The sequence below is a fragment of the Gymnoscopelus braueri genome (genome assembly GCF_963280865.1).
Source record: "Gymnoscopelus braueri genome assembly, chromosome: 8".
Taxonomy (NCBI): domain Eukaryota; kingdom Metazoa; phylum Chordata; class Actinopteri; order Myctophiformes; family Myctophidae; genus Gymnoscopelus; species Gymnoscopelus braueri.
In genome coordinates this window covers 56,029,028-56,049,637 of record NC_137609.1, presented here as the reverse complement: position 1 = coordinate 56,049,637, position 20,610 = coordinate 56,029,028, and the positions used below count along the sequence as shown (strand labels likewise).

Below are 20,610 nucleotides of genomic sequence, written 5' to 3'. Positions count from 1 at the left end.
TCGGACACATACGTCTTGATCACATGACTGTATAGATAATGTGTACTGATATGCGTGATGTTTGGACAAAATCTGTAGGAGTAATATATTTTAAATGGCCTCCTGGTGTCTCAATCGGCCTCACAGACACACGGACGGACAAACGTACGGACAGACAGGGGCGAAAACATAGTCATTACGTGTCCCCTGGGTGCCTCTGATACGCCCATATATGGGCATATCGATGGGATCGACATAGATGTGAGGCCTGTGTAGTGGCCTGAACCTCTAGTTATATATAAAAGCCATAAGATCTATTTGATGGCAGTCTTCTTTGGAATACAAAATGGTGCACATTAAAGAAGTTTTCAAAGATCATTTGAAACAGATAAAATAGAGCATGTTTACATTATTTTGCTCATTATATCTTTAAATGATCTTTTAACTTGGTCCTAACCTTTATCTTCTAACAGAAAGGATCAACATAACTCTCATGGACAATGGAAGTGTCAGTGATTGCTCTGGTACAGTTCATGTCAGTAGTTCTATGGGTCTGCAGCCTGTGTGTGGCTCAGATTGGGACAGAAAGGATGGAGAAGTGGTTTGTAGAGAGTTGGGCTGTGGCAAGGTGAGATCTTATTCTATATGGTTAATATATGAATGATCACTTATCTGTGTTACACAGACCTTACAAGTCCTTTTTACACTTTAAGCCCACATTTATATTACATTTTATTGTGTAATGGCATGACCAGTCACCATTATGTTTTTGCCTTTGTGCTATAAAAATATCAATGTTATACTCTTATGATATTCTCTCTCTCTCTCTCTCTCTCTCTCTCTCTCTCTCTCTCTCTCTCTCTCTCTCTCTCTCTCTCTCTCTAGGTGATTTTCAACAGCACCACAAGGACTCAACAACATGGAATACTGGACAACATGAACTGTAAAGGCACTGAGGAGTCACTGTGGCTCTGCATGGCCAAGTACAATGACTCTGTCCCATGCACTTCCAACGCTCATGTCACCTGTGAAAGTAAGATAATAATGCTTTATGTCATTATTGTATATTATTGCAGGCGTTGGAGGAAGTTATTAGGGCTTAGCTCTGAAACACGTAGCTGTTGTCTGTGTGTCTATCCTGAGCTATCTCTCAAATCACTGGGCAGATCAGTGCCAAATATCTTTTGCTCACTGTCACTAGTCAGAATCAACTTTATTGTCACATCACAGGTTTACAGGTATAAAAACACTGTCAGACTCTCTTGTTCAGCAGTCAATAGCAGCCTGGTGGAAGCTGTTCACTGTCGCAAAATAAATTGCTCAGGGTCTCTGCTCTCCTTCTAAAGTGTCTTGAGACAACGTTGTGATTTGGTACTTTAATAAAACTGAATTACATTTTTAATTCATGAACCTGGTGGTGTTGCTCTTGATACTGTGGTAGGCCTCCTTGTCCGGCCGCGGTCGTTGTAGGGGTGTGAACAGTTTGTGGCTGGGATGGTGCTTGTCCTTGATGATGAGCTGGGCTTTGACTACACATCGCTTCTTGTACAGTTCCTGGAGCGCGGGGAGCTCTCCTTCCATTATGCACTCGGCTGAGCGCACCACCCGCTGTAGTTTTTTCTTTTCTCGGGCAGTAACATTTTTGTACCTGATAGAACGCCTTCAACTGAGCTGTTGTAGTACAGCCTGAGGATGTGGGGTTCTACTCCAAACCTCTTCAGGAGGTGAAGCCAGTACAGTCGTTGCACCAGGGCTGTGGACAGTTCAGAAACCTGTCGCTACATAGTCGGTCCATATGTAAATAATTGTAACTTTAAGTCAAAGGGGGGCTGCAGCCCCGCCAGTCCCATTGTTGCCGCCACTGCTGTTTCTGTCTACTCAGTCTGTATCAGAGAAGGGCTTTGGACAGTCCAGAAACCTGCCTACCAGTGACATCATTGTCGGGCAGGTTTTGTCATTTCAAACAAGATGTTTCACATTCCAGGAAGATAATTGTTTAGATTTTCCTGGAATCCCTATCAATGATGTCATTGGTAGGCAGGTTTCTGAACTGTCACATATCCCACCATTGAAGTTAATAGATGGTAATTATGCCATCTTATAATGAGCATTACTGAGGACCATTTGAATAAAGATGGTATAAAAAAGGTTTTAAATCCCCCCCCCTCCTTCAGAACCCAAGGTAGTGTTCATGAAGAATGGAACGTCCTGTTCTGGCCTGGTGGCAGTAGAGCATGCTGGGAAGGACTACTGGCTCTCAGGAGCCAATGAGACGTGGAACCACACTGCTGATGTGGTGTGTCAACAGATGCATTGTGGGAAAGCCACTGACGTCACCCTGTTCCCTCATGTTCCTTCTGGAGAACCTGGAGAAGGAATGGAGAATGAAACTTGGAGTGAGTCCTACAACTGTTCCTCCACAGAGAGGTCACTCTTTGACTGTCCAAAGGACAACACAACGTCATCCAATCAGAGCATTGCTTTGGTGGAATGTTCAGGTAATGTGTTTTAAATGTTGCTGCTGGGTATTTTCTTTTTTCTTTTAACGAAAGTAACCTGCAGCTAAAAAGAAACACGTTTTTCTGATTTAAGTGATATGAGCTCTAAGCTCTTACTTCATGTTAAGATCAAACTGGATTTTCCTGTTTATCATCATAACTTAATTTCAATGCCAAAAAATCATTCACAATGGCATCCTAATCCACAGAACATAGTTTGGTAACGCCTGTGTAATGTCCTTGTTATTTGTCATTTGATTTCATGTTCATTTCAACAGGTACTATCAATGCAACCCTGACAGAACAGTGTTGGGGGACAGTGCAGGTGTGCACCCATGCAGGCTGTGGGGGGGTGTGTGCACACACCTGGACTGATGCCAATTCTGAAATGCTGTGTAAAGACCTGGGCTGTGGACACGCCTTCACCGGCATCGACCAGAACATAAAGGGGAATGTAACCATCCTGGCAATGTACCCGACCAAACACACCACCAACCTGACTGAAAGCATCATTGTGGAAAATGACAGAGACATTTACTGCAATGACAAACCGGTCGTTGTGGTTTGCTCGGGTAAAAGATAAGAAATACCCACATTACATTTAGAATATATGTACAGATTTGTTTGTTTGCAGCTTGTTATAAGCATGTTGTGTTTTTCACTTCTCCTTAAGTTGATACATCTCTTTTTACGTTTTTCTTTATTCTATTGTTATTACTTATGCTTCTGCATTGTCTGAAGGAAGCCAAACCAAAATAGGTTTTACTCTTATGTACCTGTACAGAAGATGTAACAATAAAGTACAACCTTGACCTTGGTAAATTCACAAAATTGTCTATAAGGGCGCGGTCACACCGCACTTTTATTTTACCTACCATATTCGTGGTCTTGTGCATCTTTCACTCGAATCCACACATTTACATTGACAAAGCATTGGCAGATTCCGCCCCAGAGGTAAAATAAAAGTGCGGTGTGACCGCGCCCTAATAATATTAATTTCAATGTTACTTGTGACATATGTTAACACTGTCCTGCATGCATAGGAAATACTTCTTATTACGTTTTTACAGTTTGATACTGTTTCCATGCAGACAGTGTCAAGGCTGATTTCAAGGATTCCAGAGATCATTGTTCTGGGAATCTGAAGATTCTCTATCGAGGCCAACGTTACCCTGTCTGTAAAGAATCCCTGATCAACACTGATGTCCGAAACACCATCTGTAAGGAGCTGCAATGTGGAGAGACTGGAGAGACTCTTGGATTCTTTGGACCTTTGCCACAAAGTAAAGTCATGTCAGGACTGATAGACCGTAACATTACTTTGCAGGACAAAGGACATTGTTCTCTTGGTGGACTCCAGTGTTCTGGTATGTCTAGAATGCTTTGTTCAGATTTATTTATTTAACCAAATGTATATTATATAGATACTGTATAACATAACATTCCATTAAATACAGCTCACTTGTGAATGTGAAATGTTGTAGGTTATCGACGCTTGAACTGAGACAATCATGAATAAGTCTTGGTTTTCATTAACTATGCTCTGTCTGCTCCTTCTCTTCTTAGACTGGCAGAAGATCAGACTACAACGTTCAAAAGAGCCTGGAAGAGCCTCTGGAGGAGATGTGTTTGTTTACAGTAAGAATGGTTCCAGGATGGTCTCTAACCACGGCTGGACAGAAACAGAGGGAGAGAAACTGTGTCGTGATCTCAACCTTTATGGATATAAAAACCATACAGCATCAGCAGGTTCTTCTGATATGTGGGAGAAGAGCTTCAACTGTTCTGATGTGAAGGAACCAAAGAGGATCTGGGACTGTGAGCGTGACAAGAGACCCTCCGGGAACCAAGGAGTCTATCTCCAATGCTGGGGTAATACCAATTAACCCATTAAGACCTGAGGCCCATTCTACAAATACCTTCTAAATCAGTAGCTTTCTAACTTTTTCGTGCCAAGGACCCCCAAAATTATATGAATTTGGCCGAGGACCCCCATCTGAAAATGTTTTGTGCCGGGGACCCCCAGAAGAGAAGATTTGTGTTAAAAAATGCCAAAAGATTCAAACATTTTAAACACTTTAAATATTTAAAAAAAAATAGCAGATCTACAAGCTCGCACCGTGGCACAGCGTGACGCACTGTGAGCTTGTAGATCTGCTATTTTTTGAGAACCACTGTTCTAAATCCTTTTTTTTTCTGAAAAACTAAAACCTAAAATGATGCTTTCCCAGTTTGAATGGGTTATTACTACACAGTCAGTTTTAATGGGTTATTACTACACAGTCAAATCCAAAATACCAAAAGACTCCTAAATGAGTCTATCCATGTTTACATATTCAAAAAGCAGATTTAATATAAAGACTGAAGTGGGAAAAAGGACAGTATTTTCCCCTTCATATTAACCAGTTGAGGGATGATGGTTATTTAGGCCTTATCAGCCTCAGGGCTGTTATTTAAAGTAGATGATTTGAATGACATCTCTATATGACTCCAGATAACATGTTTATTTCAGACTCATCAGATCTGTGTGGTTGTGGGATTAGAGATTGTGTTTGTTTGTTTGTTTGTTTGTTTGTTTGTTTGTTTGTTTGTTTGTTTGTTTTTGTTGATTTTTGGAGATTTTATTTCTGTTTTCCCAGGAAACCGTGTGGTTACCCTGAGGTCATCAGGGAGATGCTCTGGTGTGGTGAGGATCAATGACAGACCGGTGTGCAGTGATCATTGGGACAACAAACACTCACAAATAGTTTGCCAAGAGCTGGGCTGTGGTGACGGTCTCTACTTTCAGAGAGAGAAGTCAGATTGGTCATATTGGTCATATAGGTACCACGTCCGTTGCCACGGCTCTGAGTCCACACTGGGACACTGTGAGACAGAGGAGGACTGGTGTGATGATGACCTGATGGTGATTGTCTACTGTAGAGGTGAATGCTTTTGATAACAGTCTCTCTTCTGGTAGATATAATATAATAGTGTGGTATTTGTTTCTGGTATAAAAAGGCCTCAGGCTGATTATGACACATTAATGATGTGTTTGTTAATAGTCTAAAGTGAAGCACAGTGGCTGACCTTTCACCTTTCAGTTGCTGCTGCTCGCACTGCCCCCCCCCCCCCACCCCATCACACACACACACACACACACACACACACACACACACACACACACACACACACACACACACTCACACACACACACACACACACACACACACACACACACACTCACTCAGTTTCAGAGGTGATGACACGGTGGATACTATAGTCTACTTGCAACACAATGTGCTTTTTATTATATTGTTTCCTCATGTGACTTAACATGAAAAGTAGGTTGGTCAACAAGCGCTCATTAAACAATGATATAATAATAATAATAATAATAATAATAATATACATCTGCCAGCCTGTTGCATTTTACCACAGATAATCGGCAAAAATTAACCCCAAATGGTCTTTTACTTTTGCATTGCATACAGTCGTGGACAAATTAAATGTCAGAGTTTCCCTGTGGGATTACTGTGAGACTACATCAAGGGAAGCAGCAGGGATTCAGCAGCTAGAACACGTTTTTCATTTTAATTAAAATAGGTAGTTCCCCTTTCTGCCACCAGGTGTCACAAATCCCAGGGGGATCTTCAGTGTTAATTTAACTCTGAGTGTAAAATGGAACCAAATGGAGCGTTTTTTTCTTTTCTTTTTCGTTTTAACCAAAGAAAATCAATTACACTACCTTCAATAATGAATCAATGAATCAATGAATAAATGATAAACCATGAACTTATTTCCTAGTTCCCAGACGTAATAGGTAATGGGTTGACATTGTGAGATCAATTATGATTTTCATTTGAACCCTTCAGACTCAGATGGACATTTGTTGCAAGTTGTGTCTGGTACCATATTAGCCCCATTACGAACCTCTCACTCCGCTATACAGCTCAGAGATGAGGTCCTACTGCCAGGTCTCCCAGAATCGGTTGAACGGCCGCAAAGGCTGTTTAGTGTTTACCCTTTTCACCACATTGTATCCAAAAACTAATGGTAGATTCCAAACTGTACAGATGTTTAAGGTATGGTCCGGCATCACACATTTTAGGTTGGGGACGAAACAACCCTTTTAAATGTCTTATTTAGTCAGCCTGTGGCCATGTTTCACATTCAACCCGGAAAACCCCCCTATGTCCGGTGCCAGTACTGCTCCCGGTTCAGCTACAATGTGAAACATGGCCACAGGCTGACTAAATAAGACATTTAAAAGGGTTGTTTCGTCCCCGACCTAATATTTGTGATGCCGGACCATACCTTAAACATCTGTACAGTTTGGAATATACCATTAGTTGTTGGATACGATGTGGTGAAAAGGTAAACACTAAACAGCGGAGGCTTTGCAGCCGTTCAACCGACTCTGGGAGACCTGGCAGTAGGACCTCATCTCTGAGCTGTATAGCGGAGTGAGAGGTTCGTAATGGGTCTAGTACCGTATATAAAGAAGACATAAAGGCGGAGGTGAATGTTATCCTAATACTGTAGTTCATTTAAACCCCCACCCCCCCCCCCCCTCAGAGCCCAAGGTAGTGTTCATGAAGAATGGAACGTCCTGTTCTGGCCTGGTGGCAGTAGAGCATGCTGGGAAGGACTACTGGCTCTCAGGAGCCAATGAGACGTGGAACCACACTGCTGATGTGGTGTGTCAACAGATGCATTGTGGGAAAGCCACTGACGTCACCCTGTTCCCTCATGTTCCTTCTGGAGAACCTGGAGAAGGAATGGAGAATGAAACTTGGAGTGAGTCCTACAACTGTTCCTCCACAGAGACTTCACTCTATGACTACACAGACTACACAGACCCCACAGAGAGGTCACTCTTTGACTGTCCAAAGGACAACACAACGTCATCCAATCAGAGCCTTGCTTTGGTGGAATGTTCAGGTAATGTGTTTTAAATGTTGCTGCTGGGTATTTGTACCTTAAATAACCTTCAGCTAAAAATAAAAAAGTGTTTTTCTGATTTAGGTGATGTGAGCTATTTAATCATGTTTAGATCACATTATATTTTCCTGTTTATCATCATAACTTCATTTTCCTCCCAACACATTCACAATGACACAGAACATGGCTTGGTAACACCTGTGTGATGTCCTTGGTATTTGATTTCAACATGTTGCATTTCAACAGGTACTATAACTGCAACCCTGACAGAGCAGTGTTGGGGGACAGTGCAGGTGTGCACCCATGCAGGCTGTGGGGGGGTGTGTGCACACACCTGGACTGATGCCAATTCTGAAATGCTGTGTAAAGACCTGGGCTGTGGACACGCCTTCACCGGCATCGACCAGAACAGTGAGGGGACAGTGACCATCCTGGCAATGTACCCGACCAAACACACCACCAACCTGACTGAAAGCATCATTGAAAATGTTGCAATCTCTCGGGACGTCAACCCTCCCTGCTCCAACAAACCGGCCATTGTGGTTTGCTCGGGTAAAAATACATTTTACACTACATAGAAATACCCACACTACATTTAGAATATGTACATTTTTTAGTTATCAGATTGTTTTAAGCTATGTTGTTTTTATCCACTTGTACTTCACACCTTCATATAACTTGTCTTTAATAATCAAATATCAATGGTAATAGTGACATTGTTATCACTGTGCTGTACATGCATACAACATCTGATGTTGTTTTTTATTTTATTAATTTTTTTAAATAATTTTGATAATTGATACTTTTTTCCATGCAGACAGTGTCAAGGCTGATTTCAAGGATTCCAGAGATCATTGTTCTGGGAATCTGAAGATACTCTATCGAGGCCAACGTTACCCTGTCTGTAAAGAATCCCTGATCAACACTGATGTCCGAAACACCATCTGTAAGGATCTGCAATGTGGAGAGACTGGAGAGACTCTTGGATTTTTTGGACCTTTGCCGCAAAGTAAAGTCATATCAGGACTGATAGACCGTAACATTACTCTGCAGGACAAAGGACATTGTTCTCTTGGTGGACTCCAGTGTTCTGGTATGTCTAAAATGCTTTGTTCTGATTCAAATGTATTTAACTAAATTTGTATTGTAGAAATACTGTGTAACATTAGTGTAACAGCTCATTAAATACAGCTACATTGTGAACGTGGACTGTTGTAGGTTACTATCTCTTCAACTGAGACAATCATGGATATTTCATTAACTATGCTCTGTCCCTGCTCCTTCTCTTCTTAGACTGGCAGAAGATCAGACTACAACGTTCAAAAGAGCCTGGAAGAGCCTCTGGAGGAGATGTGTTTGTTTACAGTAAGAATGGTTCCAGGATGGTCTCTAACCACGGCTGGACAGAAACAGAGGGACAGAAACTGTGTCATGATCTCAACCTTGGTGGATATGAAAACCATACAGCATCAGCAGGTTCTTCTGATATGTGGGAGAAGAGCTTCAACTGTACTGATGTGAAGGAACCAAAGAGGATCTGGGACTGTGAGCGTCACAAGAGAACCTCCGGGAACCAAGGAGTTTATCTCCAATGCAAAGGTAATACCAATTATTACAACCCAATCGGCAGAGGAAACGTTGTCAGTACCTGTTTTTGTAGAAACGTTTAACATCAACGTTTCTGGACAACATCATTGTTACATTTCAGTCGTGTTACATTTCAACGTTTAGGTTTAGGGTTAGGTTTATGGTTAGGTTTAGGGTTAGGTTTATGGTTGGGTTTAGGGTTAGGTTTAGGGTTAGGTTTAGGTTTAGGGTTAGGGTTAGGGTTAGGGTTAGGGTTAGGTTTAGGGTTAGGTTTAGGGTTAGGTTTAGGTTTAGGGTTAGGGTTAGGTTTATGGTTAGGTTTAGGGTTAGATTTAGGGTTAGGGTTAGGTTTATGGTTAGGTTTATGGTTAGGTTTAGGGTTAGGGTTCGGGTTAGGGTTAGGTTTATGGTTAGGTTTAGGGTTAGGTTTAGGGTTAGGTTTAGGGTTAGGTTTATGGTTAGGTTTATGGTTAGGTTTAGGGTTAGGTTTAGGTTTATGGTTAGGTTTATGGTTAGGTTTATGGTTAGGTTTAGGGTTAGGTTTAGGGTTAGGGTTAGGTTTAGGGTTAGGGTTAGGTTTAGGGTTAGGTTTATGGTTAGGTTTAGGGTTAGGTTTAGGGTTAGGTTTAGGATTCGGGTTAGGTTTAGGGTTAGGTTTAGGGTTAGGTTTAGGGTTAGGTTTAGGTTTAGGTTTAGGGTTAGGTTTAGGGTTAGGTTTAGGATTCGGGTTAGGTTTAGGGTTAGGTTTATGGTTAGGTTTATGGTTAGGTTTCGGGTTATGTTTAGGGTTCGTCAGTAGGCTACATTATACAGAGGATTGAGTCATATGTTCCACATTTATAGGCATGTTCACACGCAACGTTTTTTGGGATTAAAAACCTCTGCACCATTTACAGTGACCTCTACTTATTCCTTATCAGTCACAGTCCATAAACATCTCAGTGCTGTTTTAAAGGGCAAGACCACTTTGGTAGAGGTTTGGGTTGTGTAGTTACCTTGCCATGATGTAACTCCATAGGTGGACAAGAATTGAAAAATAATTGCTCTATTAATTAGAAATTGATAATAAAAAATCTGCTCCCCATTGACTTACATTGTTTACAGCTGAAACAGCTCTCAAAGTCACTCTTTTAGCCCATAAACGAACACAAACTAAGCTGATTCAGACAATATAGATAGAACATCACCAAACCCAGTACTGTTTATTTTTTAAATAAAAATGTCAACTTCCTGAAGATTTTACTATTTGAAGATCCGGAACCGGATCCGCCGATCCAGTCCAGGTTTTCTTTCTAATAAAAATAGCTAAATCAACAGTAAGTGGTTTTTTTTATTAAAAAACAGTACTGGGTATGGTGATGTTCTATATTGTCTGAATCGACTTTGTTTACATTCGTTTACATGCAAAAAGATCGACTTTGAGAGCTGTTTTACCGTACAATGTAAGTCAATGGGGAGCATATTTTGAATTATCAATTTCTAATCAAAGCAGTAATTATTTTTTATTTCTTGACCACCTTTGGAGTTACATCATGGCGAGGTAACTACACAACCCAAACCTCTACCAAAGTGGTCTTGCCCTTTAAGTACATGATTTGAATGACATTTTATGAGACCCCCCGGGTAACATGATTATTTCAGACTCACCAGATCTGTGTGGTTGTGGGATATGCTGTTTCCCTTTTCATTTTGGTTGATTTGTTGAGATTTTATATGTTTTCCCAGAATCCCCTGTGGTGACCCTATCAGGGAACTGCTCTGGTGAGGTGAAGGTGGATGGTCTCACAGTGTGCAGCGATCACTGGGACAACAAACACTCACAGATAGTTTGTGAAGAGCTGGGCTGTGGCAACGCCTTCCACTTTAAGACACATGGAGGAACTGGGTCAGATGTTTACCTCGTCCGTTGCCACGGCTTTGAGTCCAACCTTATGCAGTGTGAGACGGAGAGAGGCCGGTGTGATGGTGGACTGGTGTCTGTCTACTGTACAGGTGAATATGTGTGATTACTGTCACTGTTCTGATAGCTTTGATAAAGATCTGCAGAGGAAAAGGGTCTGTTTAAGTGGATACTGTATGATTCTTTGAGCTGTTTTGAATCTGCACATTTGCATTCTCAACAAGGACCATATATTAGAATATTCAGGAATTACGCTTTTTTTTTTACTACATTTAGTTGTATGTGTTGCTGTTGTTCTAATTGGCAAATTACATCTTTTAATTATTGTAACACACAGATGTTTCCTGTGGTTTTCCTGTACTTGTTACTAAACTATATCCATTCAAAAGTCTGTTTATTGTAACTTGTTACAGGTGGCATTGAGTTCAACACCACAGAGAAGTGCAGAGGAACACTTAAGGTCCAACATGGAGATCAGTGGGAGCATCATGTGTGTCCTCTAAATTTAACAAAGCATTTCAACAACCTCGTGTGCAAGCAGCTTGGATGTGGTGACGTCATGGAGGACTTTAAGACAGACCTGAATCACACAGAGGAGGTAAACAACTTTCCTGTTTGCTTTAATAATATGAATATTACCTCAGATTAACATAGCACTTCTCTAAGTATTTAAAGTTTCTTGACACTGAGGAATAGGAAAACAAAAACACTAAAATAAGTTTTTATTTTGATTGTAGGATCTGGAAACGACCCTGGATTGCACAAACAATCAGTCAGACATCAGAGATTGTGTCAGCCTGCAGTCTTGTAAGAATGTCAAACCAGCTGAAATCTATTGTGAAGGTACCAAACATACTTTCATATAAACAGTATGCAAACAATTAATCCTGTTAAACTATATTTGTAATTTCCCCTTGCTCTTCAATTGCTATTTTATCTAATCGCTTATGAGTTAAACAATTATTAATCAATATGTTTGATGTTGATGGCAATACAAATCAACTACACATGAACTACATTAACCCTGGCATAGATTAGTTTTTGTCATGTCATTGTAGGTGAAGATATTCAAACAATGTCTTTAATCATTTTCAACAATAGCAGAAATGCAATGTGTCACAAGCTTGTAGATTGTCTGTTTGCCACTATCTGTCATTTATAGGGCTTGAAGTTGTTAAAAACTTGCGACTTGTGAGCTTGTAGATCAGCTATTTTTGCAGAATGTTTGTCTACTATGATATACCTAAATACAGACTCTTAAGTTCCATGTTGTTAATCACCTGATTTCAGCTCCTCCCACATCTGAGGATCTCCCTAGGATCACCACTGTCATTGTGGTTGTTCTGACCATGATTCTCTTCTGCTTCTTCCTGAGAAAACTCCTCACTGTTCACTGTGAGTAACTTTATATTATAATGTTGTTGCTGTCGGGCAGAAACCTTGTATCTCCATGTTTCAAATTGTTCTTAAATGAATGCTTTACTTCATCATACAAGAGTGTTGACCAAAAGTAGGGAAAATAGCAGATCTACAAGCTCACAACGGTTATGCGTTGTGAGCTTGTAGATCTGCTTTTTTCACTATTTTAAAGAATAAAAAAGGAACGAACGTACAAGGTTTCCACCCGACAGCAACAATAGGTTCTATGCCAGCAGGTGTGTTCTGGCAGGTCTCTCTAAACGACAGTGATTACCAACAGAAGCATATTGGGGACTTTTGCTACATTTCTGGGGGGCGCTACCCATACGTTTAGCTGTGTTGCTCGTTTCCCGATTGCACGATCCTTACAAGTTATACCTCGTTATAAAGGTGACTAATCAACGATAAAAAAGGACATAAAATACAATACCAACTGGTATTATTGAAGGGGAGAAATAATCGACAAAAGTTAAGTTTCCCAACTTTATGTGGGCAGTTTATATGTTTCTTCTTTCTTTCTTTTTTAAACATTCTTGCACCAGTCATTTTCTAACTCTGTTGTTATCTAGTAAGAACATCTTCACAAGAAGACGAAGTGGATGAAGGTGTTGAATACGAGGATATTGGCATCACTGCAAATGAAAGGAGAGCATTGGGTCTTCCTGGTGAGTGATATTTATATGTTCATTAGACGTCTGTATGATACTCATAATTAAACTCACTTCCACTGACCCACACTAAAGGCCAGTCCATACCAATGCAACTCCTTGCAACCGTTATCCCCAATGGTAGTTGTCTCTAGTTGTATTGCTGCTGTCTGGCCTTAAATATTTGCAAGTTGCAACTCATTGTAACTTGCAACCAAATGAGGCGCAGTTTACGGAGCTAGTTCAGGCCAGGCAACTCAAGGGATTGGGCTAACCGACCAGGTGACTAAGTCACATGCACTCTTCTCCTGGTCGGTGGGTTATAAGTAATGCTCTGCCTACCTGCTCAGTCTGGTTGCGCTCTTCTGCTGCTCTGACGTGCGACGCTGCTGCTGCTGCTGCCGAGATCCTGCCGGATCTGCTGCCCTTGCTTGCCTTGCCTACGTATGCTGCTGACCATGAATAGTCTCATATTGTTCCTTGGTTGATGGTTATTTGCGTGCCGCATTGTCCATGCTGCGCTAATCATAGCTACTCAGCTGTGTGCTACTGGTTCTAAACGTGGTATTACTTTCTTTACTTAAGTTAAAAATCGCTTGCTAAACGCTCAGCTCAAAAGCAGTAGCGTTCGTCATTGATCGATCTCAGTATGGTCAACTAGAGAGTGTAGAAATAGAGTAACGACACGCTTGATCCCGCCGCAAACGGGCTCCTTGGGTATAGTTCCAAACATTGGGACTGCCTGCCTCATTGAGATAGACGGAGCACTTCCGCATTCCATTCTTACAATGGGAGTCGACGCTAGTGTCAGAACTCTCTTTATGGCACTGGGTTAACGGTAGTTCACCAACAGTGTTGCTTAAGTTTCTGTTTCCTTATCGTAAGCAACGATGGGCTTGGGGTTCTGTTATGGTCCCCGGTTTAGCGTGCATTTGTTCAAAGTAGTTCACTTATCTCAAGATTGGGTTTCTAGACCTAGTTGCTTGCTTCTCTCTCAAAAGATGACATCACCGATCTATCGTTCTCAGAGGAACGGATGCGCGCTGACATGGCTGGTAAGTGCTACTGCCATGGTAGATAGAGAGAGAGGGCATGGCGTCACTTTGTGAGTCGCTTTGCTTGTTCTGGCTCTAATGTTCAGATTAATATCTTTATGTAGGCTACTGGTTAAAACACGGATATGCTCAGTTGGCTGCATCTTGCTAATTTATAGTTATTGTATTCATGGATAGTTCAGTGGCTTTAGACGGTACTCTTATTCTGAAGAGCTCATCCACCGGATGTTGTTTGAGGCTTATAGTTGATGACCGAACACTTCTCTACCATGCAAAGGAGAGAGGGGAAGCTAACTTGTGAGTAGTGTTCAAGAAGTAGTTGCACTGCAGTTTAAATGTTAATGCTGCTAGAATCATTGAAATGAGTTATCTCTCGTGTAGCTATGTCTGGCATCTATTTGCAGAGTAGGAAAACTCACTGTTCATGTTGATTCTAAAGTTGCAGCACTAAATTGCTGCCATCATCTCCATGTTCATGTTAGTGCTGAAGTTGCTGTACTAAATTGTACTAGATTGCTGCCATTAACACGATGGTCTCCATTATGCTAAAGCTCCTCACGGCATGCTTCTACTGTTCAGATAATGCTAGTCGTTCTTCAACTGCTACTAACTGACTGCTGATCATGATTAGGCAAAAACTGCTGACATTGTTTCTGCAGTCAATGCATGCTACTCATACTAGTGCCATCATGGTGATCATGCTAATTATGTTGACTGCATTCCTAGGCTACTGCATTAATGCTACTCATTCTGCAATTGCTGGCAAAATGTCTGCTAATCATGATTATGCTAATGATGTGGACTACATTGCTACCACTGCTATAATCGACTAATGCTGCTAGTACTAAAATTGCTGCAAACGTGCCGATCATGAACATGCTAAGTTACTACTAGTGCTATGGCCACTACCTCATTAATACTGCATTCATCTACCTCACATTTAGCAATTGAAAGCAATATCACGCAAAGTCATTTATCAGCATTCATTGATATTCTGCTTTGTGCTTCTTTTTCCATGTCCGGCTTAATGCATGGTGATGGGATGCCTAATGCCGATGGGGATGAGTGCTGTTCACCTTGGATACTGGGGAAGTCAGGTTTGCAGGCCTCGTGTCTTCAACAGTGACAGTGTCAGTGTCAAATCATGTAGCAGTTCAATTGCTCTAATATGTGGTGGAGGTAAAGTAGGCCGTTTCATATTACGATTAAATAATCAAATGAACTTGCAGCGCAGATTAGACGTTATTGGTTGCATTCTACCGTTGCATGCTCTTGTATTGCTAAATTACACTTGTTAAGGATCAGGATGAGCTAAAGGGATTCTCATTTTGCTGCATACACTTGGATAAGAGATGGTAGAGACGTTGTAGCACAGGCTAACACAGTACGTTTGCTTCTTTGTAGAAGCTTTAGATTGTCGTAGCACAGCATGTTTGCTTATGTGGAAGCTTTAGATTGTTTGTAGCACAGGCTAGCTCAGCATGTTTGCTTCTATGTGGAAGATTAGATTGTTGTAGCACAGGCTAGCACAGCATGTTTTGCCTATGTGGAGGCGAATTGTTTAGCACAAGCTATCACAGCATGTGTTGCTTCTTATATGGATAGCTCTGGATTGTTTGTAGCATAGGCTAGCACAGCATGTTTTGCTTCCCACGTGGGAGCTCGGATTGTTCGTAGCACAAGCTAATTCAGTTGTTTTGCTTCTTATGTGGAAGCTTGGATGGTCGGTAGCACAAGCTAAACACAGCATGTTTTACTTCCCATGCGTAAAGCTATCAAATTGATCGTAGCACAAGCTAACTCAGCATGGCTTGCTTATGGGGATAGCTCTGGATTGTGGTAGCACAAGCTATCATGGCATGCTTGCTTCCATGTGGAAGGTATATGGTACAGTATATAGAAAAGTTGGTTGCCAAGTGATGTTGTCATGTTATGAGCAACAAGCAGGATAGATGGTGGGGCTTTAGTAGAGTCAAGATATCAGTCATTTGTCAATGTTGGCTGGTGCGCACCAATCCGCAAAATATCTCGCAGGACGGATAAAGAGGGACTCCGATCCTGGCTGCTCCTGTTATCAATAGTTACACTATGTTGATGGGCTCTTTGCTTTTCTCATGCTTATCAAAAGCTGGGTGACTGGAAGTCTTTGTCCCCGTATAAAAGGCGCTGCTTTATCCGCCAGATTGGGATGCTCACGGCATATTTGGCACCACATCACGGTGTGTTCATCACTGGTGACGAGTGTTGCAGCGCAACCAGCAGCTTGCGGTGTGCAACTGACTGTGTCAGGATTGAGGCCACACTCGCGCATTGGCGTGCAGCATGCTTTTCACTGTGGATGTGTGAGTGGCTTCAGGAAGTAAATTCCTGTCCCAGCGGTCTATAACGGCGTCATCTCGTCCAGGGTGGCTTACCATGGTAATTGCAAGAATAATTCTGCTTCTGGTTCTAGATTCCAGGTTGAACTACCTACGCTCTTGGCGGCTGTGAGCTCTCAAGGCAGCGGAGAGAGCTGCTCGAGATGTGGGCTTCTCAGTGTTCTCAGCACTATGCTGCATCATCTACTGTGCGGGCCAGCTCAAGGCTCTCAAGGCAGCGTTGAGAGAGCTGCTTGAGATGTGGGCTTCTCATGTCTTCTCGGCACCTATGCTGCATCATCTACTGAGCTGCCTAGCCTCGCTGCTAAACTCTGCTAAATCAATTCTGCCAACCCTCTGGCGTCTGGCTCTGTTGGGCCGATTCAGACTTGCAACAGATGGCATTTCGTGCTAAATCTATTAGGCTATGGATGGAGAGGGATATCGGCGTTAGTTAATATTATTCACATGTCACATGTCTAATAATCTGCGTCAAGCTCTGCAAGCTATAATTTAAGCTTGTATACCATATTCTTTCTGCATCAACCGCTATGATGCTAATTGCTAACATGCTGCCACATGGCGCTTAACCCATTTAGACCAAGGCCGATTTAAAAAATAAATGGCAACATGAACCCAAAATGGGTTAAAGTGGTCATAGGATGACCGGGCTAATCCAGAATTGCAATAACATTGTGTTTGTCTCTCCATCTGTAGGCCTAAACTTGAACTGGTTCACTGCAAAGCTGCGAGAGATCTGCTCAAGCTGCGGGCTTTCTCCATCCTCCGTATTGGTGTAGCTACACCTGCAGCGCTGCTTGTCTTCTGCTTCTCTAAATCTATGGGGCGATGGTCCTCAGGAGCTTACGTAGATATTGGTTAATAAGGATGACATTCTGCAGGCAAAAAGCTCATGAGTATGAGTGCTCTCGCTGTTCTATCGCTAATTCAATAAATGCTGCTTGAGCATTATTGACGCTTTAATTACAACTCGGGTGGATTGCTGGGGATTTAGTTTAGTGGTGATGTCATGGTGCTAAAAAAATGTTGGTTTAGTCTATAGCGCTAAAAAATGTTGGGCTTTCCTTGGTAGCGCTAAAAAATGTTGGGTTTCTATGGCAGCGTTAAAAAATGTTGGGTTTCTATGGCAGCGTTAAAAAATGTTGGGTTCACCATTAGAAAAGCTCAGGTACAACAGATACAAGTCTCGCCGAAAATTCATAAAGGCCTGGTCCCCTTTTATTGAGTTCACCCTTACTCTGTCTTTTCCTACAACTACTGAAAGTGATACTGTATTTTGACTCAATAAGTGTTTTCATTTTGGTCGCTTCTCTAACTGTACTTGGATATGTGGTACCCTATATTTGCCAAATGCATTGCTAACTGTCTGGTCTGGTTATGCTAAACCCCCTTAAGCTTATTAAGAACTTTTCCTTTTAATTTCAATTTTATTTATTTTTTGTCTATTTTGTTTTCAACTCGAACTTCAATTATTTACTGCTCTCGTATTTTATTTTTTTTTTTCTCCCCCATTTATAAATGTTTTATTGTTGTAATTTTATTTTTGTGAGGGAACCAGGGAGGGTGGGGTATATGTGGGGTTGTATGTCCTTAAAACTGAAAATACCATAAATAAAGTTGTAAAAAAAAAAAAAAATGTTGGGTTCTATGGCAGCGTTAAAAAATGTTGGGTTTCTATGGCAGCGTTAAAAAATGTTGGGTTTTCTATGGCGGCGTTAAAAAATGTTGGGTTTTTCTATGGCAGCGTTAAAAAAGATTTGGGTTTTCTATGGCAGCGTTAAAAAATGTTGGGTTTTCTATGGCAGCGTTAAAAAATGTTGGGTTTTTCTATGGCTATGCAGTCAGGCTAATCATATCAAGCTCAGTCTATTAGTAAATGCTGCTTCAGGGATCGTTGGGTACTGATTCAGATGTTAAGTAAAGATAGCGCGTCTTTACACACATAGTCAGTACACTTTATTTATTATGGATGATAAACAATAGTTATCATTCATCATAGGATGTCTCATTATATATATATGTGTATATATATAGCAGATTTCTTTGAAAAAGAAATAAATATAGAATGTCCTCTTCGAATCCGAGTTGGTGCGGCACAGCGTGGACGCCATATTAGGATACCGTCTAGGACTCCTGAATTCAGGGATCAGCAGGTACCTGGATTCATCAGGCTTGTTGAACACATGGATGCATGCTGCATTTGTTTAGTTAAATCTAAAAATTAAATGATGAGGAACTCAGTCATTATATCATGTTAATTATGGAGCTCCACCATTCTCACAGATGGTTGGTCCGGCGTCAGGCTCTGTGTTCCCAAGCGGTTTTGGGGGTTCTTGCTGTTTTGGGGGTCTTTATTCATTCCCTGTAAATGCTATTTGGCATGTAACATTTATTAAAATGTTATTCTTACAGGGAGTGAATGGATTCAGAGTCCTGACGCCAAACTATGCTTCCTTATGCTTTCTATATCCATGCTCAAGCTTGCTCAATAAATATATATTCTAATCCAATCCAAGAGTTGTCTGACTGAAATGAGGCGCAGTTTACGGAGCTAGTTCAGGCCAGGCAACTCAAGGGATTGGGCTAACCGACCAGGTGACTAAGTCACATGCACTCTTCTCCTGGTCGGTGGGTTATAAGTAATGCTCTGCCTACCTGCTCAGTCTGGTTGCGCTCTTCTGCTGCTCTGACGTGCGACGCTGCTGCTGCTGCTGCCGAGATCCTGCCGGATCTGCTGCCCTTGCTTGCCTTGCCTACGTATGCTGCTGACCATGAATAGTCTCATCCCACCGCCTCCCCGGCATCCACCTGTAGGTTCTGTTTCTAGATCCCCGTGGGGGTCTTTATTCATTCCCTGTAAATGCTATTTGGCATGTAACATTTATTAAAATGTTATTCTTACAGGGAGTGAATGGATTCAGAGTCCTGACGCCAAACTATGCTTCCTTATGCTTTCTATATCCATGCTCAAGCTTGCTCAATAAATATATATTCTAATCCAATCCAAGAGTTGTCTGACTGAACTGCAGTTATTATGTTGTCATTTACAGACGTAAGAGTCAGACGGAACCTTGGAGGAAGATCTTCCTCCTCCTCCTCCTCCTCCTCCTCTGATGATGATGATGATGAAGAGAGCGTCATCCACATGCCCTGTTACATCAATACTCAACCTGCAGGAAAGTTTGGAGCCTCTGTACTTTATGTTACACTATACAATAACAATGACATAATAAAACTGTACTATATGTTACACTATACAATAACAATGACATCATAACACCAACACAATACTATATGAAATATAGTAATAATATTATGTGTGTGTGTGTGTGTGTGTGTGTGTGTGTGTGTGTGTGTGTGTGTGTGTGTGTGTGTGTGTGTGTGTGTGTGTGTGTGTACAGATAGTGTGATCTATGAGGTGGAGGATCCACAGGAGGTCTTTGATGATGTGGACACAGATCTTGACAGCCTGGGTATGAATCATATTATATTTGTTACATAAACATGTATAATACATGTCCTTTGAAAGAAATTGATTGATTCTGATCAATTTCCTATAGTTTATATTACAGTACTGTCCTTTGCAGCCGTAAGGCTAGGATAAAATCATCTGCAGCAGTGTTGTGATACATTTAAGTTGTTCAAGTTGTCGTTGAGTTTGACTTGTTTGCTTGTGTGTGTTGTATTTGTTTTGAGCGCAGCATCCAGACCAGAGGGGGCAGCACTCACACAGAGCGACGAAGGAGATGCGTCCTCCTTGTCTTATGATGACATCGATGAGGAAGTGAGCTTCATCCACGACTCTCAGCCCCGTTCCATCAGTCCTCAACCTGCAGCAAAGTCTGGAGACACTGGTAAAACCATCAGTCCTCAACCTGCAGCAAAGTCTGGAGACACTGGTAAAACCATCAGTCCTCAACCTGCAGCAAAGTCTGGAGACACTGGTAAAACCATCAGTCCTCAACCTGCAGCAAAGTCTGGAGACACTGGTAAAACCTGTGTGAAAGAACACAATGAATAATAATAATAATAATAATAATAATAATAATATTAATAATAATAATAATAATAATAATAATAATAATTAGAAGATATTTCTACTGATAAAATACACAATACTGAGCAACTCAAAGCAATACTATACTTTATAATATACAATAACAATGAAATAATAAATGAACAAAATACTATATTAAATGGAATTATTGTAATTATGTGTATGTG

At 41.3% G+C, this 20,610-nt stretch overlaps 1 protein-coding gene across 1 annotated transcript; it reads left to right on the top strand.

Moving 5' to 3' along the window:
• Positions 1–915: 915 nt before the first annotated feature.
• On the top strand, positions 916–20,407 carry LOC308090083 (scavenger receptor cysteine-rich type 1 protein M160-like; the record flags this gene model as incomplete). The annotated part of the gene is made up of 17 exons (XM_080435111.1): positions 916–1,012; positions 2,154–2,477; positions 2,756–3,049; positions 3,569–3,844; positions 4,044–4,349; positions 5,117–5,401; positions 7,035–7,400; positions 7,647–7,952; positions 8,218–8,493; positions 8,694–8,999; positions 10,713–10,979; positions 11,301–11,485; positions 11,625–11,730; positions 12,178–12,282; positions 12,876–12,971; positions 19,437–19,538; positions 20,088–20,407. The coding sequence occupies 17 exons, from the start codon at positions 916–918 to the stop codon at positions 20,405–20,407; spliced, it is 4,017 nt and encodes a 1,338-aa protein (XP_080291237.1).
• Between the last annotated feature and the right edge of the window lie 203 nt (positions 20,408–20,610).